The following is a 23,640-nucleotide window of genomic DNA, read 5'->3' on the forward strand; positions in this document are numbered from 1 at the left end:
ACCTACAGCCTAAGCATCAGTGGCTCGCTGGACACGTTGGAGCTGAAGGTTAAGTAACGCGATGCAAAATGCTAAGAGCCATTCTAGACACTTGAAAACAATCCTTCCTAATTGTAAGAAATGTTGGGTGCGCTGTCCCGGGGGCCCGGCCGGAGCGAGCTCCCGGCAGTAGGTGCGGAGCGCGCGGAGGGGCGTGAAGTGCATTTAACAGAGGCGCTTTCCTGTGTCTTCATCTCAGGGATCTCTCTGTGGAAACGGTGGTCTTGCTTTACTGATTCATATTTCTAATCTTCCTTTCCTTAACATACAAATGTTCTTTTGTTAAATGAATGGTCTTTAATTAATGCACTTACACAATGCAGGGGCTTGCATGGGGATCCATGATAGGAAGCAACAGGGGATGAATCCCTCCAAAATGGTTTGTCAGCATTGAGAAAGAAAAGGCAATGTCTATAAAAGGACCACTAATAATGCCCACACGTCTCTCCCCATGCTGTCTAAGGGGACATTCCGTCCCTTGTTGACTACAGTCAAGTGTAATAACTACATGTCTTCGCTCAATCATTATAGCCCATAGAATTGTATACTTTAATTAGCATGTAGTGAGAGCTCTCTTTTTTCTTTATGTGCCAATTTTGCCGTCTTTAAAAATCAGTACATTTCTTTCTCTCTTTCTTGCTCCCTCGCTCTCTCCCTCCATATTCTAAGATATTCTTTACTGACAATATTTCTGCCAGAGGAAAAGCTAGCCGTCTGTTGTCTCTGCGTTAGGCAACTTCTTTCAAGTTTTGCTTTAAAATATATAAGCTAGTGCGCATGCGCGCCACTCTAGAAGCGGCCTGAAGACCGCTATGTGCGTAAGACTGAAGCATCGTTCATAATTGGAAAAATAAGATTTAAAAAGTCAAGTTCTGGCGATTCTGAGCATGCTCACGAGTTGTTCAACTCTGCAACCTACGGAATTCAAAATCTGGGAGATGCATAGCGAAAATGAATGGTTACCTTTCGGTTATTTTTGTTGACAAACTAATTTTGTCTTAACAAACGGTGTCTCAGACCCTGGTGAGGAAGCTCGCAAAAAGTGTGAGTGTAGCAATGGCTCTGTGTGTTGTGGGCACTTCCCTGAGCAACAAGAGCAAAACTCAGCAGCCCCAGCTCCCAGCCATTTGTCATTTTCTGGAATATCCTGGAAATCCAAAAGGAGGAATTTATTTGGAAGGAATCCGTTTGCACTGGCAAAGAAAGCCAGCAGAGACAAAACAAGAGAAGGGAAGAACAGAGCTGACACTACTTCCCGCTTTCTCACCCTAACCCTCAGCCACTATTTACAGCTAGCCTTGAAGTTTCAGGTATGGGGGAAGAATATTCTCGGAAGTCCTGGCAAGCCTTTGTTTTCTAATATGATTTCCAAAACAAAAAAGAAATCATTGTCTAAAATAATTTAGACTGAACGGCTTTACAAACCAACAGAGCTGTCTATTGCTGGGAGACTATGTCCAAATGATGTAGGGCTTTTTAAAACTATTATTTCACATCAAATGTATAATTAAAAGGCAGAAGGTTTATCTAGGGTGTCCTTTAGAAGTGGCTTGGTGTAGCTGACATAAGCACACGTGTTTAGAAATATACGTTTATAAAAAAAACCCCACAAGTTTGGTACGTTTATAAATATTTATTGTAAAAATCCAATTATTAAAAATAAATACTTTTTTTTCCAAACACACAAAGTAAAATCCCTTCATAACTGTGCGATGGAGAAAACCATGGATTAGAAGACGTCTGGAAAGAGATACAATATTCCAACATTTTTAACCCTTTTATCGAGTGACTTTTGAAGATGCATTTGTGCTGGAATACTCACAATCATTGAGAACATTTTATTCTTCTAGAAATATGCCAAGAGACAGGATCTTGAATTAATAACCAAGGACCCAATTCCCTGCAGTTTGACTCAGTGTTTTCTCAGGCAAACTCCCATTTAAATCAATGGGCCCGAGAAGAAGAGCAGGCGTGGGCTTTCAAAGCCTTGTAGGGCAACTAAAATAGAAGTACACTGATGAGTTACAACTTCAGGGGATTCTTTTTACAAACATAGCATTTAATGATCTCAAATGTAAAACTCCTACATAAGCCTTCATTAGGGCACCGTTTAACTGCACACTGTAATGTTTATAAAATGAAGATACACAGAGATGCAATTTGACTATCTTCACACTCATTAACAATAAAACATGGAAACATATGGAAGCCATCTCCTTGAATGCGTAACAATGTCAGTACATTGCAGTATATACATGCTTAATAGGTATCCGAATGTTAAAATTATCAAAGCCTTTTCTCTGAAGTGTATCCATTATACAGGAAAGAAAACATGTGTTGGTTACAGACGGGTGCTAATGCAACCCTCCATTGCAGCTTTTTTCACCAGGCTTGGAGTCGGGGCAGCAAACAGGGAGGAGTAATTTATTGGGCAGAAAAGTTCAGAAGATAAAATGCAGAAGTGGAGCGTGTTTCAGCCCGCGGAGCAGAGAGGAGACCGGCTCCGCCGGCCGGCACGGGGCTCCACGCGGACACATGCACTGGCATATGGAGGCTACACGGAGCACTGGCTTTTTTGGCAGTTTCTGTCTCCTTCGAGCCCCTGAAGTCACCTTTTAAAAGTTTGATTTTATCTCTTTAGAAACGGTCTCGAGCTAACGGGCAGGGTGAGTTTGACAGAGAGGAGAACAAATCGCTGACAAAGACCCTTTTACGTTTCATCAGCGTTGTTAGGACGACAAGCAGGAATTTCTCAGATAATAACTCCCACTTCAAAGATTTCTCAGCTCAATAGAAATTGGACCATCCTTTTTATTCAGCCACAAGGGCTGGCACTAAAGACGACTCAACTGTTTGAATTTTTTTCCCCGTGTTTATTTTTCCCCTATTCACTGGGGTACTTGGATAAAATAAACAACAAGACAATTACTGCAACGTGGACTTCTAACTTTCCTGGACCATCACCCAGCGCCCATGGCCTCGGCCAGCCGGGTGTCAAGTTCTTCCTCCCGCCAGGCGCTTACCACTTTCCAAACTTGCCCCTGTCGCGAGGGGAGGGGACTTTTGCCACCGATCTCTTCCCTGTTTGTTTTGAAGGGTGCCATAAGCTGACTCTTAAATGCCCCCAGTCTATTAGGCTGAGAAAGCCCCAGTGTCCCTTTAATTTCCTAACTTCTCATGTATGAGGGAGGGGGAGAAATCCTTTGTGGGCACTATCGACTCGGGGTATCTCATCCTTCGGAGCCTGCCCCGGTTAGGAGGGGACTTGGTGCTAACCTCGAGGATGGACGGGTGCGTAGCGAGAAGCCCCTCCTTTGGGGGAAGAATCGCAAGGCAAGAGTGCCAGAGCAAAGCCCACCTTAGGGTGAAGGCAAACAAAACCTTTGTGAAAGTGTAGGAGGGGGAGGATGTATATCTCTGACGAAGAGCAGATTGACTGTATTAAGCTAGCATGAAACCAAAGGTCAGTGCAAATGTATCTTAATAGACTGTCTCAAATGGAGTGTGCCTCCTTTGAAGGCCGCTTGCTATTGCCCTGCTCATTACCATAGCGATCCTAACGTGGCATGTTGATGCACCATAAAACTCACACTTTCAACCCCAAAATCAGACCCTTTGAACAACCCAAGCTTGATTAGACCTTTCTCCTTTTCTTTTCCCCCTTAAAAACCATTTCCTTGCCTTTAGAAACTCGCCATCAAATCCCAAACGCATTCTCTGATCACGGCAGAGAGCAGAAACAAAAGTGAGCTGACGCGCCGGTTCAGGCGGGCCTTTTCTTCCTGCCATTCTTATCCATTTTGATTATGATCTGGAACAAGTGCCTATTCGCGTGGGTTTTGTTTACCGGAAATTAAATGAAAATGATTTAGTTCGCGTCAAACAAAAATATATACTTGTATACACAAGAAAAAGGGCCTGTTAGACGTAAATATTATGTCCTTGATGAAAAGACTGGACGGGCTCCAGACTTCGCCTTTCACTATTTAAGTATGACTTGCCTATTGCCATAGAAATCCTAACTTACCATGAAGATTCACCGTTGCGAAGAAATACTTCTTTGTGCGAGCTTTCTTTGATGTCTAAGGCATAAGAATCAGGCTTTCAGCTGCGTCTGTCTAGATTACCTTGAGAGCACCGAGGTAGACATCTGTAACAAGCACATGAAAAATTAAAGGTGATTAGCTTGCACATCCAAACACTTCGGTAAATAAAGAAATAGAGAAATAAACAGATCTCTAGACAAGGTGGAAACCCCCTCTCCCCTCGCTGATCGCTTCCCTACCTTTTAATTTCCACGGGATAAGTTTCATGGTTTGAACAGTCAGTGGGGAACAATCGTGCTATGTGCTGCTGGTATTTTTTGTGTGACTAGAACATGCATTAAGTAGACCTCGCCTTCTGGATGGGGCTGGGTCATCATTATTTGCGTTGCCAACTGCACTAGCAAGAGGGGATTAAACAAAAGTTGCCCATCTTTTAATAGGACGACGTGAAATCACTAGGTAGTAGTGCCTTTGTCCAAAAAAAATGAATAACGCTGCGGCGGAAGGAAGGTGACTGGGCTGCTGTTCTCTTTCACAACTGTCGGGATAATTTTTCCTGGGGTCATACGGCATTAACCCTGGTTACCTGACTGAACCGATCATTACTTGGGGGAGGGGGGTGGGTTGCACAGGACAAGAACGGAACAGTCCTCGCAGGCACGGGGGCTGCATGGAGCCTGCCTGGGGAACCGCTCCCAGCGCAGCTCGCTGCTTATTTGCCTTTCCTACGTGGTATTTTTAAACAACGTTAAGTCATTAAAATTATACCAATCGGGCATTTTCAGGTTTCCCAGCAGGGTTCCCCCCCCCACACACACACCAGTCGCCCGTCCCCGCCCATGATTATTTTCATTTTATTTTTTCCCTAGGAGTGAATCATGCCAGATTGGAGAGATGCAAGTTTTAGGATCTTAGCTACGAGGAACATTCTAAAGCCTGTTTGCTTTTGCTCTTACAAAATGTATTGTCATATATATATGGCATATATATGTATAGATATGATTTTTTTTTACAGGACATTGTGCGCTTTAGATAAGACCAGCACCGAGTTTACATGATTCATTCAGAGAAATTGACAAGTCACAAGTCCTTTCGGACAGTCCCAGCCCCCGTGGATTCAGCACAATGACGTCACCGATAACAGCTCTCCACTCCCCCCACCCACGTACATGGTTTTTCTTCCTCCACCTCTAAGAAATCACAAGAACCCACAATTCAACAGGAATGACACTTTTTGGGAGGAGGGGAGGGGTGAAATATGTTTATGTATTAAAAGTCATTACTAGTGTAAACTAAAATGGACAATAAATCATGAAGCAGCCCTTGGGCATTTTTTTTTATTAGTGATAACCTGGAGGGGAAAATGTAGGTAGATACTGCACCAGGGAGAAGTAATGAGATTCTTTACAGAAACGTCCAGCGAACTGGTTAATTAATCAAAGAATTTAATTGATCCATCTTATACAATTCGGTAGCAAATAATAGTTGATATTTATAGAGAGAGAAAGAGATAGGAAGGAAGGAAGGAAGGAGGGAAGGAAGGAAAACCACAGGCACTCACAGCAAACCGTGGGCTAAGGAAACACTCTAGCACAAGGTACCAAGGAGAACAAAACCTGTCCAGCTAGAAATCCGCGTGGCAGCACTTTGGTTCTTTGATACAAAAGACGGTTAAGATCGATGAGCTTGTAAACAGAGTCGCAGGAGCCGGCCGGAGGTGTGTGGGCCATGCGGGGAGGATGCGCCAACGGAAGTTGCCTTCACGTGTGCTGGGGACCGCGGACACAGTTCGGAACATGGAAGGGCTGAATCTATGTTACAAGGGGTCTTCTGGCCCGTGGCCGTGTGCCCGCGCAGCGCCTCTGTGCCCTGCTCCCCCCCTTAGCGAGGCTTCCCCCGGAGTGGCCTGGCCAGCCGCTGTGCACCGCTCCCGCCTGGCAAAGGGACCAGGGGAGGCCAAGCAGGCGCGGGGAGATCCGGGCAGCGGAGCGGGCGAAGCCCTTTCTCAGTGGTGTGTGCGCTTAGCAACTGGGCCTGGGCTCGCAGTTCGTGCAAGAGGCCTCTCCCGGGCGCGGAGGCGGCGAGTGACTGGGAGGAGTCGGGGGGGCGCTGGCGCCCGCGCTCTGACACACGTACCATTCGCTCAGGTTCGCGGCGCTTTGCGAGGACGCCGCGGGCTCGGCGTGCGAACAGGAGGCGGGCGGCTCCCGGCCGGAGTCCGAGGAGGGAGACACGAGGGACGGGGTGGAGGACTCGTAGCCCGAGCTCGGCGGAGGGGACTTGCAGTGCACTTTCATGTGCTTCCTCAGGGAGCTGGGGTGCGTGTAGGACTTGTCACAGCCTCTCACTTTGCAGGTGTACGGTTTGTCGCTCGTGTGCACGTGAGAGTGCTTCTTCCTGTCACTGCTGTTGGCGAAGCGTCTGTCACAGCCCTCGAATTCACATTTGAATGGCTTTTCCCCTGGAAGAATGCAATTAACGAGGACAGACATTAGTAAAATGGGTGCGGGGGGAGGGGGGTCCTCAGGGCTTTACAACATGCAGTCCCTCCGCGTGGCCCCGGGACGGAGAGCTGTCCTCCGGCCCCTCCGCCGGGACCCCCCATTCCGCCGCAAGCAGCGGGACAGGAGCACCCGCGCGCCCCGGCCTGCGCCCGCCCGGGCTCGCACAGCGCCTCCACGTTGCGCTCGGGCCGGTGCCTTTGTTTTTTCCACGCGCCCCCGTCTCCCAGCAGCACGTCACCATGGGGCCCTTCCGTGCACATGGACTCGCCCCCCCCGACACGCACAGCACCGGTCACGCGCGCCGCATCACGCACCTCCCCGCCCCGCACCGCACCAGGCACAATACACCCGCCACGCACCCTCTCCGCCGCTGCCTCCTGCACAATGGCTCACGCACAACCGCGCACAAACACACACACACCGCTGTCGCCCCAGCGGCCCTATCTCCCTTACTGAACGCTGGTCATTTCCCCTTCCCCTAAAGTGTTGCTTAAAGTCAGTTTTGAGCACAGGACAAAGCAGCCGGACAACTTAAAGCCCGAGTGCGCACTACAAGTGACCGGGGTGCGCTTTGTGTGGCAGGGGTCAATGGCGCTCTGGCAGGAGTGGTCAGTGATTTGTGCCTGGGTACGTCTGTACATTACATACATCTCTCACACTCCCAGAGGTGCGTCTTATTCATAACCTTGCTCAGTCACATCTGATACAGGGTATTCTTGTATTGATTACAATTGTAGCTCAGATATACGACTGATTTTTCCCCCCACTTGCTGCAACCGCACGTTATCTCGAGATGTTTAAAGACCGGAGTCCTCTTAAAAGCACATTGATTGTGAGATGTTAAAGGATGCAGTCTCAGTGAGAGAGTGACTAGGCCAATGCCTGCTGCTGCTGCTGCTGCTGCTGTTGCTGTTGTTGTTAGGGTAAGAGCCTTACACCATTTTAACATAACCAGTAATGAAGGAAATGTAAATCGGGTCTCGTTTCGGTGGTGATATGTGAGGTCAAACATCGCAGAAATATAATCGCGTTGCTTGAGTCGTGAGAGGGGACACCTACAATTCTCTACAAGAATGTAATGCATAGGGTGCGCGTTTCAAGACAATTGCAGCATTAAATGATATTCGGAGCTCTAACTGATCACACAAATGCGCAAAACATGCGTGCAAAGGAGCACGACTCTTCTGCTATCCGAGCTGCGGGAATATTATTTTTAAGATTCAATAGTACATAGTATCAGTGTGCAAAGGCGACTGAACTTATTTGGATTTGATGTGCAAACAAAAGCCACTGTGTGCACCATAATGGCGCACTTGGTCAAAAGGATGTAGCGTGTTTATATATGTTGATTTTTTTTATTTGCAGCTTGCAATTACTAATTTCGGAGCGAGGCAACCTTTATTATATTTATTTTGAATATAGAGCGGTCCTTTAATAAATTAATGCATGCTAAATATTTAATGCAAATGCACTTGAAAAAGGTGGGCGGGGGAAAAAAAGTCCTGGCTCCATATTTAAACTAAGTCCCTTTCAGTGTAATAATCAATGACAGTCTCTCCCATACTGTAGCGCTAAGGTTTGAATAGAAAACAGGCAAATACCTGGCAAAATTCACACTCGTTCAAAAAAAAAAATCAGATCACTTACAAAACGGTGCAGCTCAGGTCCTGCAACAAAATAGCCTCGATAAATGTAGGTTTAGGAACCTACGGGTAGTTTCTAGATAGTCTAATGACAGTTTCACGTAAGGAAACAGTTTGACCTTCAGCATCTACGTTGAGACAACAAATCAAGGAGATTAGTGTAGTACAAGCAAGCAGTAAGTTAGGAGACCCCTGGGAAAGCCATCCTCGTAAACCTGGGTTTGTGCAAAGCGAGTTGTATTCAGGTAAAAGGGGCTGCGGCAGATCTCATTTCTCCGGAGCTGAGAAATGCACCAGTTCGCTGAACCCCTGCGATCCGGCGAGTGGGAAGCCCCTCCGCTCCGCTCCGCTCCGTCCTCCCGCTATCAGCTCGGGTTGAAAACAGAGGCACATTTTCTCAGCTGCCCGGCTCGCATTCTTTGAGCGCCTCGATAACTAGGAGCAAGCCGAGGAATGTGCAATGGTCCCCGGTAGAGAGCAGGGTTTCCTGCCTGCAAATATTTATCCTTTAAGGAAAAAAGGACTTTGGACTGTTCTTCCTTTGTAAGCCCAAATGTAAAAAGTTACCACGGCTCTGGAAAAACGGAGAGTGGAAACCGCCATTTTAAAACCACACTTGTAGCTGTGCAAAACTGCTCAGTGAAATTCAACTTGGAGATTGTAGCCTAATCCCCCAACTCCGCGAGTGGATTAAGGTATTTACAAAATTCTCAGGGGGAGGAGGGGAGCATAACACTGTGAATGCTGGCTTTGGAAACTAGATGCAGGAAGATACGTTGTAGCGCTGGGAAAAGCCCTTCCCATCCCAGACTTTTCACTATTGTTCCTGGCAAGCTTGAAGAAGAAAGTGAATCCCTGCCAGCCCTGCCTGTTCCGTATCTTTGTGAATTAATGACTATAATTTAATCTCGAAAGTTCTCAAATCGTAAGAAATCCACTCACTTCCCCCGTTTGCCAGCCTCAGAGAAACGAAAAGTCATTAATATTTGAGGAGGCAATTATTTTCCTGTTGAATCTAGAACTGTCTTCATGAATAATTTGTAGCAAGTTCTATTACGATTTCAGAAACATTTTGTTTTTGACAACTTATGGGTGTTTAATAGAAACGGTAGAACCGTAAAGGCCCTGCAGGAGTTTTCACAATGCAGCAATTAATCACTGGGAAAGTTAAAGTACGTACGAAATGATGTTTAATAAACCCAAACCCACGATTCCTGTCATGCCCTGAACCTGCTTCTCTGATGTAGGTCAATTTCACCAAGAATTTAACCATTTTCTGCTTCACAGACTTCAAACAGTGAGGCCGTTAAAGAGCAGTAAAAGTTTGTTTACTTAAGAAAAACACTGTCATTAAGGGACAGGCTCTCCTGTTTAATGGCTCTACCTGTTCTGAGCCAGCCCGAAGATGCCTTAGACACCATGACTCTTCCGTGGGCTTTCTTGTTTTACTCCAAGAAAGAGGATCGAAGGCGTATTGGACTCATCAAGCCTCCGTGCATAGATGTATAAATAAGCTGTTCGCACAGCCCTGCCAAATGCTGCTTCGTAATCGGGATGAAGTGGCTCTGCTATATTTAGACTATATCGACACAAAATTAGCCCATGTCGCCTGCCTACTATACCACGGAGAGTTGCATTGTAAAATGCAGCTCCACTCGGGTCAAGGCGAAGACCGAGCATGGGGGAGGGGAGTTTTATAAACTGGAGGAAGAAAAAAATCCCTTGGCTGTAAGCAGATCCTACAATAGGATTATGTAGTTTCCCTAGCAGTGCATAAGACTGTACAGAGGAGGGAGGGGGAGAGGGGTGGAAAACCCAATGCTGGAACAGATTTAATTTTCCAAAAAGGGCTTATTCCTTATCTTCTCCCTCAGAAAAAAAGCCAGCGCTCGAGACTACAAACACCGGCTGCTAAACTAATTAAAACAACTTCACAGGCTGCTCCTGGAAGTGTGAAAACTTTCTACGTGCAATTTCATTAATTATAGATGCTTTTCTGGCCGGAAGAGTTCAAGCATAGCTTTGCAAGATCTTCCAGCGAGTTCCTTTCCTTTCTGTTAACTAGAACTAACAGATGTTTTTGACACATGTCCCAATCTCACTTAACAGTTCTGCAAATGACATTTTACAATGTGCAGGCCGAAACATTACCAGGTTTGGGGTTTCTTTTTCCTCCGTAGAATCAAACCCCCGTATGTGCAGCGGCACGAAGTGGTTAAGATGGTAATGCTCATTTAAAATGTCAGTGTAATTCAGATCAAACATTTGAAACTCCATCTGACCAAAACAGAACTGTTGAACGGAAAGGTCGCAGCTGTGTTATTCTCACAATGTTAGAGGCAGCAGCATATCGGCAACATCAGTCAAAACTGACTAGACAAGTTGTAACTTCCATTGTTCACTTTTAATTTGCCAGCTTGCATAACCATTGCATTCCCCCCCGCCCACCCCTCCAACTACTTTTAAACTACCGGGGAAAAATTCCTCGCCTTAGTGTTTACAAAGAAACAGCCTCTAACTTACAATATTTACTCAGACAGATATGCACACAAGTTACAAATGTCTGCATTAGTTTCTAAAACATACATCCATTACTTCTGAGGTGCTTTTTTTTCAAATCGGGGAAAAAAGCAAACAAGGCTGAGAATGTATTTTAAAGAATAATTTGGCGTGCATTCACTAACAACGCGAGCAACACACTTCTTAAACAGGATGCTGAATAAAATAGAGAAAGTAAGGAGAGCTTTCCATACTGACCTGTGTGAGTTCTTTTGTGTATTTTGAGGTTCTCTGATCTGGCAAACACTTTCCCACAGCCTGGGAACGGGCAAGGGAAGGGCTTTTCACCTGTGTGGACTCGGATGTGATTTACAAGTTTATATTTGGCCTTGAAAGGCTTCCCCTCTCGCGGACACTCTTCCCAGAAACAGATGTGATTGGACTGCTCGGGTCCTCCAACGTGCTCCACGGTGACATGAGTCACCAGCTCGTGCATCGTGCTGAAAGTTTTCGAGCATAATTTTTTGGGAGTCTGGTCCAACTCAATCCACTTACAGATGAGTTCCTGTTTGATGGGCTGCCTCATGTAACGGAAGAAGGCGCCGGGGCCGTGATGTGGAGCCAAATTCACGTTCAGATTCATGCCACCGTAGCTATGAAGCGAAGAAGCAGCAAAAGGATCTGTTCTGGAGGCTGGTACTTGAGTGAAATGTTCAGACCTGGCGTACATTTCTCCAGGTAACCCCAGTCTTATCTGTCCGTTTAGATGGCCACCTGGAGCTGCATGGGGAGGCTGCTCATGGAGTCCAGTGAACAGAGAATGATTCCCAGCTTCTGAGTGGTGGTGACCATGGTGTCCGGGGTAGCTACCTGTTGTTGAGACAAACAGTCCGTGGTGAGAACTTGTAGCAGTGTGCTGCTCAGTTAGCCCTGGCATGACTGGGGCTGTCAGATCTCTGCGTATAAAAAAGTCCCTACCTGCTGGAATAGCCTGGGCTGTGTGAGAAACTGGGTAAGGGACTGTTGTTGACTGCGCCGGGCCAAATGCTCCTGTTTGACTAGAGACCACCTCAGCTTGGCCTGCCAGAGGACGATGGTGGTGGTGCTGGTGGTGGGGATGAGGATGAGGGGCAGGGCTGAGTTTAAGGGCCGCGGGGTGATGATGATGATGAGGAGGAGGATGATGGCGGTGGTGATGGTGCCCCATGTGCTCTGACCGGAATGGACTCGGCCCTAGGCGCGATTCCGCGGCGTACTCCCCAGGGTGCGTGGGAGCCATGGCGTGGGGGTGCCCGGCGAAGCCCGGGAAGCCTGTCATGCTCTGAGGGGGGTGATGATGATGGTGGTGGTGGTGATGAGCCCCTGCCAAGTCAACTAATCTCAGCGCCGTGTTCCGTTTGGAGAGTGCAGCAGGGTCCATCACTGGGCTCCCCAAAGCATCCACGCTCATTAGCTTCTAATTCTAAAAAGTCACCTGACAGCGGGGAGGAGAGAAAGGGAGAGAGGGAGAGAGAGAGGCACAAACTTTTTTTCAAAGTTTTCCAAGTCTGGTTCCCGGTTGCGGGTCTGAGCGGGGGAGGGGGGTGCTCTGCTTGCTTGCTTTTTTGTTTTGGGGTCTTTTTTTTCTTTCTTCCTTTTTTTCTTGTACTTTCCCATTATTTATTTATTTTTCCTCCTCGCCCCCCTTTCCCCCCAGATGCCTACGTGGAATCCCATAGGCTTGAGAAGCAGCAGCAGGACGCTGGGAGGCTACTGAATAGATTCATGGACACGGCTGCAGCCCGGAGAGCGAAACAATCACGGAGCCCTGCCATTGGCCGCCGCCTGGCGGGTGACGTCACCGATGACACGTCCCGCGGAAGCCTGAAAGGGGTTATCGGGCTGTGTTTGTGGGAAGGGGGCGGAACTGCGCATGCGCCTGGCCCGGGGTTACCCCCCCCCCTCCCCGCCCCCAGCCTGGTGCTGCTGCGCCCCCCGGCCGGCAGCACTGCTGAGCGCTGCCCGGCGCGCGGCCGGGGCTCCCGGGGAAGCCGAAGCCCCTCCACAGCACCGCGAGCGGCGTCTGCTCGGGCCCTGCAGCGCCCTCCTCGGCGCGGGGCGCCCCGTGCTGCACCGGCCCCGCCAATGCCGGGACGCAGCGCGGGGGGCTGTGCCGGTCCCGCCTGGCCTCGCCTCCCCGAGCGCGGCCGCCCGCCGCGTCCCTCTCCCGCCTGCGCGGCCGGGGCTGGAAGCCAGAAGCATGGAGCCAAGCGGCCGCATCCAGCCCCGGCTCCCTTAGGAGCCCCCCGCCCCTGACCCTGCTTCCTTACAGCCCCACGCGTCCCCGCGAGGGGGGGCAGGCCCCCCCCGCACCGGGCGAGAGCAGCTGCCGCGGGGAGGGCGGGGCGGGCACGCCTGCCGGGGCAGAGCTGCGGCTTCCTGACACTTGTTGGCGGCGCCGGTCTTCCTGCTGCAAAAGGCGCAGGCGAGCGGCAGCGCGGCCCGCGGCCCGGGGCGAGGCGCTCTGGCGGGCGCAGCCCTCGCACGCGGCCCAGGCGGGAGCCGAGCCCCGGCGGCCGGGCTGGGAGCCGGGCGCTCCTCGCTGCCTGCGGGAGAAACCGCTCGGCCCAGCCTGACTCTAGTGGCTAACCCAGAAGAGGGAGTCTCTCCCTTTCTTTCTCTCTCTCTCTCGTTCAGGATGGTGCAGCCTAGCACCCTTGGGCTCCAGATACGCGCGAAAACACACACAACCCCCCTATATTGTTTACGCTTCTTAGCAGAGGAACAATACACTGGCTATGGGATTTCTGTGGGTAATGACGGACGCCTAGTGCACGCTGTCTGGCTTTGCGCGCTCAGGCCTTACAAGCTGAGTGAAGCTGAGAGATTCCGCACGGAAGAAAGCGGAAGTTTTGAGCTCTGGTTTTAAAAAACAAAAAGTGAAGGAAGACCTGCGTCGAGAAAGGAGAACACAAGTGTAAACACCCGCCAACAGGGTTACAGCAAAATGCAAATCCGGTCACAAACACGGTTCCATCAGTAAACAGAGCTATTAAAACAAAGCAACAATTACTTATAGAAATGTCTATGGCGTCTTTATCCTATTTATCCAGACGTGAAGTCAGAACCCCGAAATGCAATTTCCTGGGACTTTAAAAAAGGTTTAGACGCATCGTTTTGCATTTCCATTAAAGTTTAACAGTACCTGGCTAAAGCTACAATCGATCAATTTTATGTTAAGTAGTAAAACAAGAAGTCGTTTGGCATTTTAATACCCAAATCGAGTTATTATCATAACAGAGGCTACAAGCACATGATGCGTGCTCGTAACTTCAAAGTGTACACTAAATATACGGCACATTTGTATTACTCTTTTGCATAGCCATGATTGGCTATAGCTGGGTGTTCCGGTTATATGGCTGGCTTGGCCTATTTGTTCCTTAATATAAAGCCAATATTTAGCTAGAGAATTTAGATCAGTTATTGTGTACGTCTTTCTGGGTGCAGATGATGAAAAGTGACAAATGATGCAATTAGTCTCCCTCCTTACATAACATGTTTAGGTCAGCATTTTAAACCCCACACCGGCCCTGGGCTTCACCATATCTGAACTTCCCAGTCTATTCTCAGTCACGACTGGCTGGGACATTCCCGAGTCCTGGCCGCCCTGACCGGAGGGCACGAAAGAGACAGACGTTAGGAATTAGGAATTTGTTACTTACAAAGACACTGAGTGTGACTTCCCAATAAAGCTGTTTCCTCATCCCTCCTTAAAACACTTCATCTCTACATACTCGTTATCCATTAATCCTGACACTTCTCAGTCAAGGGAGAAAACATCTGGAACAGGTTATCAATTAGAAATGTTATCACCAGTTTGCCTAAGCTAGTTTAAAATATTGTGATGTTTCTTGTCAAACGCTAATGGCTCTATTCGGCCCTTCCTTAAGGGACTCTCTCGCTCCTGCTCGCTTTGAAATAAATGAAAAAGTGGCCCTCGGTGTCTCTCATTATAGTAGGTGAAGTTAGCATTTTCTCTCCTAGAATTTGTTGTGTACCTCGGAGGCGTCTCCGTGTGTGTGCAGGAGAGGGAGGGGGAGAAGAGCCGCGCGCATGACTTCAGGAAGGCGGAGAATTAGAAAGGAGGAGGGAGGACCTGGCCAAAACCAGCGGAGTTACACATTTCTTGCAGAATGTTTTGAGAACTTGCACGCCTGCTCATGAAGCCCTTTGGCACTTGGAGCTTGTCTGACCAGCACTCCAATGATCACTTAGGTCCCATTCATCATGGCCTCAAGATGAGCCAACTTTTTGCCAGATAAAGCCTGGGCGAGTTCTTAAACTCCTCCCTTGTCAACAGCAGATACTGTAGGGCCCCTCTGCCCATGTATCTGTTTATAATATAAACCACTTCTGCCATTGCAGGGGACTTCCTCTTCTGTCCCAGCGCTGGAGCTCATGGACTGCCTTTCAAGAGGGTCTGCTGGGACAAGCATGACCGCGTAACTCTGGTTATGTCCTGCCCCAGAGAGATCACAAGATGTGGGGGGACCAGGGCAGTGCTTTCGCTGGCTGGGGGCTGTTTATAAACGGGGACTGGCACGTGAAGAGCCATGCTGCTGCTTTCCTCCCATCTCCTTAGGGCCCAGGCCTCCGAGGGTGTGCAGGGAGAGCTGGGGCTTCGGCAGTGGCAAGGGCAGGAATCAGCACCCCCGGAGGCTGAGTAGGGAGGTCCCCTACTTCCCAGGGGTCTAAGCCGGACTCCCTCCTGGCTTGCAAGAAAGCAATGGAAAGTTCACGTTTGCAGATGAAGTGGCCGCGGAATCTTTCTGCAGTCAAACCAGAGACTCAACCTTCCACTGGATTTTGATCAAGACACGAATAAGCTGATTTATCACGAGGCCAGAGGGGTAGGAGACAGCAGACGCTTAACCTGCCACAGAAGGAGATAGGGGCAGTTCTGCAGGCTTAAGAAAAATAAGATCCCGAATAAAGACCCTGGTGTGCGGTTGGGGGTGCAGAAGCCACCCGGCTCCCACCTCGAGTGCAGTACGTTGGGAGTCGGCTGTGGACAAGAGCATCAGCTTTTTCTTTTAGACTTATGCTAAAGATATGAAAAAAAGAATTCACGGGCAGAAGAATATATTTGCTAACCTATTAGAAATCGGTGGTATTTTGTGTGATTCCCCCATAGGCCCCACGCCTCACAATGTACAGGAAAAGCAGATGGAGTTAACATTTGTAACCATAAACAGCCTAGGCATTTTAGCTTTCTTAATCTCGCTTAGAATCAATGTAGCTTCAGTTTTCTTTGCAATCAGAGGAGGGGGGGAATGAACTCCCCCCACAAAAAAACTCATCTCATCCCACACATTAAACTAACCATGTCTACCTGCCGTGGCTATACGGGATCTTAAATACACTATCTACTAGTTTGCAAAAAAACCTAGGGATCTAAGCCACAATATTTCCACTACTTGCACTACAGCTTTACATCACTATTTCAGTTTAATCTTAGTGTAAACATACGCGAACAGCAACGCATTAGCTAGGAAATGTAACTGTATTCTCCATGCATAATGACCCTCCCTCGTGTGTTTGCCAGCTTCCCCACGTAACCTACTGGACACTGGGACTGTGAGATCTAAATTAGGGCCGAATTCTCCTCATACATACACTAAGTGCAACCGCGAGGAGTTTCCCTCGTCCTGTTCACTGGGACTTGTCCGGCTGCATTTGGACGCAGACTCTGGCGTGTGGTTTTTTGTTAAGTCATCCACATTTCTCTAGACAATTCAATTCTCTGTTAAGTAGCTAGAAACTTTTGAGTTGCCTCTATGAATTATACTGACAGAAATGAGAGAATTACTATGACAGAAATGAGAGTAAGGAACTAGAATGCTCATATAACAGATTTAAAAGATAACCTTTAAATTTCAAATCTCAGGGCTCGAGCAGGTCAATAAGGATTATTATTCTTGATCTTGAAAATCCTAACTGCAGTGTTTACTATGGAAATGGGAAGGTCAAGAAATGCAAGCACAGTTTACCAAAAAAAAGGCACCATAACCTATCCTTGAACCATCAACCTCGCTTTTGGCTACACATGTAAGTAGGCTGAGCCTGAAGAGGAAGGAATCTGTTTGAAATAAGCACTAAAACTAGCCACCGATTCAAATGGCATTGACCTGTAGCTATAATTGCAGCAAAATAATATTTTGATGCACCGCCAGAATAAACGCTGGGAACTGTAGCTTAGAGAGAAGTTTTAGGTATTTTTTTCCTAGAAAAAAAGGAAAGGTGGGGATTTAATCAAATTAGACTCTTTCTCTGCTGCTATTTCTTTTTGCCCTGTTAGTCAGATAAGTTTGCTTCGGGGTTCTAGAATAAAGGGAAAGTCAGAAGTCAAACCAGTAAGTGATGGCACTTTGTTTTCCCGCTCTTTAGGAACCAGGGGTACCCAAGATAAACCAAATCATATGCTTATTTTAAATAGAATATTCCATTCAAGACCTCAAGATTAAGGTATTCCTGTCAGATAAGATGTCAGTCACTAACTACTTAGACACCACATTGTGGAAGCTTGGTAGCCACCACATTGTGAAAGCCTGGTATCCCTGGTAAAGATGATACATATCATGTAAACCCCATCAACAAGATCAAAGTCTTCTTCTTTAATAGGATCCAATACATGTCAAACCTCATTCCAATCAAATCGTCCGTAAATGAATTCAAGATGAATATGTCATAGAATAATGTGACAGTGCAATCACATAGGGTCAGGGGTTGTTGTTTCAATGAGAGAGTCGTCAAATATTAATTCTAGAACCTCCAAATGAATAGGCATTGAGCGGGATTAAGCAGCTGCTGGTGGGGCGTTGTGTCACTGATTTGTGTTTATGCAAGTACGTTAAACACTAAGCTGAAAAAAATATTGTCTCCTTTGAACTTCAAGAAAGACATATTTTAACTTACTTGACTTTTCCAGGATGTTTCTGTAAAGTCGTTTTCTTTTCCTCATTACAAGGGAAGTCTTGGGTCTCATTTCCTGACTTTGTTCCTGTTTGGGGAGAGGGGTGGAAAGTTAAAGAGTAAAACCATTTTCCTGAGTTATTAAATGATGAGGAGGGATATGATTCGAGAATCATGCAACGAGGTATTAAAAAAGAAAAAAGAATGAACCCATCTAAAGCTTGTTGAACTCAGTCTTTCTTTAACCTTTCCAAAACTGAAGAGAAAAATGGAGGTTCCCCCTCCCCACCAAAAAGAAGCTTGCACGTCTTTTATAGAGTAATGGAGTTTCCATGGTTGATTCGGGCTGGGGGGGAATTATGAAAGGACATCTTTTCATCTCTGCTTTGATCTGGCATTCACCTTCTGGCAGTGTATTGTAAGGCGAGTTTCTACCAACTTGAATATATTGTATACAGACCTCTCCCTCCTAAAATTAAATTTCGTACTGCTTGCAACACCCCAACCCGAGTTGCTGTCGAGTTTTTAATCATATTTCATCAACATAGATTAACATTACAAAGCTGACACTCTTGGCTGTGGATATCAGCTTGCTCGCTGTACCAGACACACCATTCTCCCTGCTGAAGATGGTACTCTTTGGTGCCTTCGGAGATATCCCTTTTAGCTCTAGGAAACACGAGGTCTTCCTGCAGACTTGATTTTTATTGAAATATTTTAATCCGATTTTTCAAAAATTAAACAGCAGCTGATTTTTTATATATACTAAAAAAGAGGGAAATCTGAGATCAACCTGTGTATATGGGATTTTTTTCTTTTGTCCTCCAGGAATTTACAAATACAAATAACAGGTTTGTTAATTATGACCCCTCATAAAAATATAATGAATATATGCTGACATTCTCTTAAAAATAATTTGACATGCACTTCAGCATTTTTACCACAATGACGGAAAATTTGTGCGGGAGTAAAGAGAAGTATGCGTCTACTCACGAAACTTAATATAACACGTCTAAACTTTGACAAATGCTGATTATTTAGATAGATCAACAATATCTTCTCCTTTACCTAGACTATTATTTTATATTTTTAACTTGTTAATTTTCAAGATTGTGGGTGCCGTAATAGCTAGCGCTCGGCGATGCATAAAACGTCGAGTTTAACTTGTTGAAACCTGACAAAAATCCCAGTGTCGTATTTAGAATAGGAAACGATCGTCAGGTGGCAAAAGCGAAGGTGAAGGACTCTGGCTGGAAAGAAGTCTTGGGTATAAGGCACGGGGCAAATCTCTCACGCCTCTGTCACGTAAATAGTCCTCCTGCCTGAGGAAGGAGAGTTTCTGCTGGACGACACTAACCTTTCCAGAGCTCTCCATCCACATGGCAGCAACAGTGAAGACCCAGTGCTAATCTAATAGATGCTCAAGCGATGGCGAAATGTGAGCAACAATTTTTACTCTTGCGCGAACCTGTTCAGCACCTGGAAGACAAGCGGTGAACGTGAAAGGTGCTTCTGTGTGTGGGTGGTGTTTGCCCCTAGAAAACTTTGACTTCTGCTGCAGGTCAAAGGTGCTGACCCTCCAGGTCCACACTCAACACAGCGAGGGGAAGCGAATGTTGTTGGAACCAGGACCCGGGCTGCGCGGGAGGCTGCGGCTGCGGCTGCCCCGGCGCGTCCCTGGGCCCCAGGTGACAGGCGGCTCCCCCCGCATGTCATCCCTGCCTTGCCGCGGGCAGGACCAGCATCAAGGGCACCGCTCCCGAGCCCCGCTCCTGCCCAGGTCAGCCCTTACTTTCCGCACCCCTTCAGGGAAGTGGGAGAAGGTTTATGGTTTGCCTTGAAGCTAGGCTCTATTTTTTCTTTAAATAAAGTTCACCTGTAAGGCTCAGAACAGCCACAAGCCCCGGCTGCTGCACTCTCCCCCAGGAGCCACAGGCTTGTTATTTCACGGGCATTCAAGCCCCGCTGTAAAGAGGGGGAGATGGTCCACGCCGCTCTGGCTGCGCGGCGAGGGGGAGCTGGGGCTGCTGGGTCTCCCTGTGCGTGTTCCCGGGATGCCCCGGAGCTCTCGCCGTCTCGCGGCTTCGCCTGCGGGCCCGCGCGGGGTCTGCCCCGGCCCCGGAGCATGTGCGGACACACGCTGCGCGCCGGCGCGCGGGTGCGGGGAAGGGCACCGCCTGCGCTTGGCGGCGGCCCGACGGCTGGAGCAGGGCAGTGGCCGAGCCCCCGGCCCTGGGGCCGCCGCCGGCCGAGCTAGCGACCCCCCGGCTCGGCCGCTGCCGCTGCCGCTGCCGCTGCCGCGGCGCGGGGAGCGGTTAACCCGTGAAGCGCCTCTCGGGAAGGAAAGCAGCTTCGCGGGACGGATCCCCGAGACCACCCCCCCGGCGGCCGCGGGCCGCAGCCCCGGGCAGAGATGCTCTGCTCTGTGAGGACCCCCGGGACCGTCCCCCGCCCCCCCCGGCGCCCGCGGGCGCAGCGACGCGTGGCCCCGAGCCGCTGCCCTGGTGGCCCCCTGGCCCGGGTCTCTGCCCGCGCCTCGGGGGAGGGGGCAGCCCTGGGTGCCTGTGCCCCGGTCCCAGTGGGGCGGAGACACCCTGGGCCGTCCCAGTGGGGGCGGAGAAGCCTCTTCCCCCTGCCCCCGGGGGTGCGCGCAGCCCGTGCCCCTCCCTGCCCCCTCGGCAGACTGGGGGGATGTCGCTGCTGTGGTGGAGCGAGGGCTGAGGAGCCCCTTCCCCTTGGCGCAGGGGAGCCGAGCCCTGGGGCAGACGCAGCCCCTTCCCTCTGTGAGGGGAGGCAGGGGCGGGGGGACAGGAGCCCCCGAGGGGAAGCCGCCCTGCTCCACAGCCTCCATGCCAGCCCCAGCTGGTGGCCAGACCTCTCCCAGCCAAGGTGCGCCAAGCCTTCCCCACGTGGGGGGCCGGGATGCCAAGCCACTTCCTCAGAGCGGGCATGGGTGCCCTGCCCCCTCGCCTTGGGGTGCCAGGCCCCTCTCCTGTCAGCCAAGGGGTGCCAAGGACCCAGGCAGGCTGGGGGTAGCGGGTGCTAGGTCCCTGTCTGCCCGCCGGTGCCCCCCGCCCCGCACTCACTTACCCCACTCGACCTGTTGAAGATGCTCCCTCAGTTCTGCCCATCATTTCTGAACTGACAAAAAAAGGAGGGGGTAGGAACAAAAACCCACCACCTCTCTGGCGGTTCCAGCGAGGCGGTCATCCTTCATTTCTTCTTTTCTGGCTTTCTGGAAGCAGTTGGGGAATGTATGATGAAGCAGAAATGAGCCGTCAGGATGATATTTTAATGGCTTATATGTCACGTTGGTGCATGTGGCTTTGAACTGGAGCAGCTTTCGTTCCCTGCAGAGCGCGCGCCGCAAATCCCACTTGATAACTTCTACAACCCACAACTTTTTTTTTTTCACATCCCCTCTTACTCTGTAGACTTAGACGCGCTGCCTTAAACTATCCTCTCGCCAACCTTCCTCCTCGATTGCCCGCGGGTTGCAGAGGAGTGGGTTCCCCCTGCATTTTGGAGGAAGTCTAAGAGTGGACAGTCGAGTTTATTGCACTCCCAGTGTCACTGCCTTGTAGGTTTCTCATTATTAGGGTGTGAGAACCATGCACTTTACCCTGGTATTTTTAGCAGGAGGCATAAACAGTAATATAACATCCAGTAAAAGATAGGCAAGCAGTCACTGACCTCCCCCCGCCACACACACACACACCCACCATACATAGTTTATACCTGTTGCTCTAAGATATTGTAATTGTATTTTTTTCACGCTTGCTTCACAAAACAGGCTAAAAAATGTTGTGCCAGGTATTCATAATGAGCAGGAGTAATCATTCGACAAGGCTGCACTGAAAATCATCTTCACCTATGAAAGAGATGCAAACTGCCCAGCTAGCTAATATACAGCGATACATTTATTAATGCATTTTGGAAGATGTTGTTTTGTAATCGCACTTTATCCCCTTTAAAAAGGCAGTTCTGTATCCCCTTTAAAAAAAGGTAGTTCTAAAATGAGAACTATTCAACCGATCCCATGTCCGATTCACCAGTACCTGAGATGGTGATTGTTTCCTCATGCCTTTCATTTGAAAGGATGAGCTAAAAGTTTCTTTATTTAGGAAGAAGAGTTTGAAGGGGTAAGATTTACTTGCGAAGAAACCAAGTGGAGAGCTGAAAAAAAGGGAAAATTGAAGGATTCCGACTCTTAGCTAGCTTTTTGTGTTTTCGTTAGCAGAAAATAATTAGACCTAATAAATATGCAGCCTACTGAGTAAATAAATAGCCTGCAGGATTTTTTTTTTTTTAAATATTCTCAGTAAAAGGCAAATCTGGTAAGTTTTTTTAAAAGCCGGAGCATCATTTAAAATTAATGTGCCAATGTTACTTAGCTTAATTGATTGAGTCACAAAGATTTTCTTCTTTTAAGTGCTATACTTATACCTTTCAACAATCATTTTAATATATAGTCAATGGCGCTTTGTAGCAAGAACAAAAAGGAACTATCCGCAGTTTTTCAATAGACTTTGAGCTGGGGAAAGACAGGTTAATCGAGGGTTGCATCTAGAAAACAACCAAGTGTTGTATGTTTGCACTGAATCCAAATGTCTGCATTTTCCTAACTAAATCAAAGGGAGTGTTATTTCTTTTTCTGCTCACTCATCTGAAGGTAAGTAAATTTTCTCTGGCGATCAAAAGCTTGGTCAGCAACAAAGACACCGCCTGCTTTTTCCACCGTCCTGGTGTGGCAAGTTGAGGAATTTCAATAACTGTGACAAGGGTGACTGATTTGTGAACTAGAAAAGGTTTGAATGTCAGAAAATTTACATTGCTCCGATCTATCGAGGATTTTAAATAAATTTTACCCTCCCCCCACCACCACCACCAAAAAAAGAAAAAAAAGTAGAAAAAAGAAAGTACCCGGGAGCTTCATGCAGCAGAGAGGAAACAAAGTAGCTTTGAGAAATTTACCTGAATGAAAGGGATCTCGTGGAAAAAAAAAAAGAAAAAAAGGAAGGGGGGAGGGGGAGGGGAAAAAACCACAATAACAAAAAGGGGGGAAACAACAACAACAGAAACTAGAAAGTTAAGAGCTCTCACCCACCTGCGTTTTGATGGGTGCAGAAAACAAGATTTATTTCAGAAAACTGATCGAGGGCTAGAGTCAGTTACCCCGAGAAATCACGCTTGTTGTTTAAAGATAAAATCAAACGCAATCGGCATATGCTCTGGAGTGCTGCAGTTTGAAACAAGGAGAAAACACAACTTCAAAAGAAGCCAGGCACAAAAGGGCTTCCCTTTTCACACCCTAAAAAGTTGCTCAGGGTGGTTAAAAATTCTTGATCTCCAGGCAATCATCATTACCATCATTAAGAGTATGATTGTGAAGAGAGGGGGGAAAAATACCAGTAATAATATGGATCAGGGTTTTGGAGCGCGCGCGCGCACACACACGCAAAAAGATGCGTTTGAAATATTTTCGTGCAAAAAAAAAAATTTGGCTTTATAAAAAAAAAAAAGTTGCTACTCCTGGAAGCCCTGTTTGTCAAAAGGGATGTCAACGCGCTGCACAATACCTGGGATTGATGAGCCGGGCGGGCCAATCAGGAGCGAGAGGAGGCTTTGCGCGCCCTTAGTTGGCGAGGAAGGGGGGAGCCGCGAGGGAAGGGGGGAGCCGCCAGGCACCAATGATCTCCCACGTCCGCCTTGACGTCGCTCCTCCCCTTTCTCCCATTCATCAAGGGGGGGGACGGTGTCGTCTTTTCAATTCATTTATCTGCAGGAATGATTGCCGCTATCAGTCTCGCGTTCACCGCCCGGCTGAGGAGGTGAAAGTTTCTCCCCAGGAAGATAAACCGCAAAAGACAATATTGTGCATGATTTGCGCCTTTTTTTGCAAAGCGAAAAAAAAAAGGCCCCCCAAAAAAAAGAGGAAAAAAAAAAAAAAAGCTCGGG

At 48.1% G+C, this 23,640-nt stretch overlaps 1 protein-coding gene and 1 long non-coding RNA gene across 6 annotated transcripts; one reads left to right on the forward strand and one right to left on the reverse strand.

Moving 5' to 3' along the window:
• Positions 1 to 1,740: 1,740 nt before the first annotated feature.
• ZIC4 (Zic family zinc finger 4) lies at positions 1,741 to 23,382 on the reverse strand. Of its 5 annotated transcripts, XM_090052078.1 has the most exons (6): positions 22,790 to 23,382; positions 20,773 to 20,917; positions 19,040 to 19,161; positions 17,686 to 17,770; positions 10,990 to 11,601; positions 5,461 to 6,546 (listed from the first exon to the last, which is right to left on the reverse strand). In XM_090052078.1, exons 3-6 carry the CDS (start codon positions 19,061 to 19,063, stop codon positions 6,107 to 6,109), a joined length of 1,161 nt encoding a protein of 386 aa, XP_089908204.1. In that variant the 5' UTR covers positions 19,064 to 19,161; positions 20,773 to 20,917; positions 22,790 to 23,382; the 3' UTR covers positions 5,461 to 6,106. The 5 variants fall into 5 exon arrangements, with proteins under 5 accessions (XP_089908202.1, XP_089908204.1, XP_089908203.1 ...); XM_090052077.1 differs by lacking the exon at positions 22,790 to 23,382 and having other exon boundaries at positions 20,773 to 21,222; XM_090052076.1 differs by lacking the exons at positions 19,040 to 19,161; positions 20,773 to 20,917; positions 22,790 to 23,382 and adding an exon at positions 1,741 to 4,189 and having other exon boundaries at positions 6,222 to 6,546; positions 10,990 to 12,205; positions 17,686 to 17,772.
• Positions 7,037 to 12,651, forward strand: LOC149862949 (uncharacterized). The gene is made up of 3 exons (XR_016443011.1): positions 7,037 to 7,512; positions 11,498 to 11,626; positions 12,428 to 12,651. It is a non-coding gene; the product is annotated as an uncharacterized LOC149862949 (long non-coding RNA).
• Positions 23,383 to 23,640: the final 258 nt, after the last annotated feature.

Source organism: Crocodylus siamensis, chromosome 6 (assembly GCF_052110815.1).
Source record: "Crocodylus siamensis isolate JL-2025a chromosome 6, ASM5211081v1, whole genome shotgun sequence".
Lineage (NCBI taxonomy): Eukaryota > Metazoa > Chordata > Crocodylia > Crocodylidae > Crocodylus > Crocodylus siamensis.

Bases quoted from the DNA above. Each gene is read 5' to 3' on its own strand.
- ZIC4 (XM_090052074.1), bottom strand. From the start codon at position 12,181: ATGAGCGTGGATGCTTTGGGGAGCCCAGTGATGGACCCTGCTGCACTC. The intron at 6,547-10,989 runs GTCAGTATGGAA...GCATTCTTCCAG, and splicing joins ACACAAAAGAACTCACACAG to GGGAAAAGCCATTCAAATGT.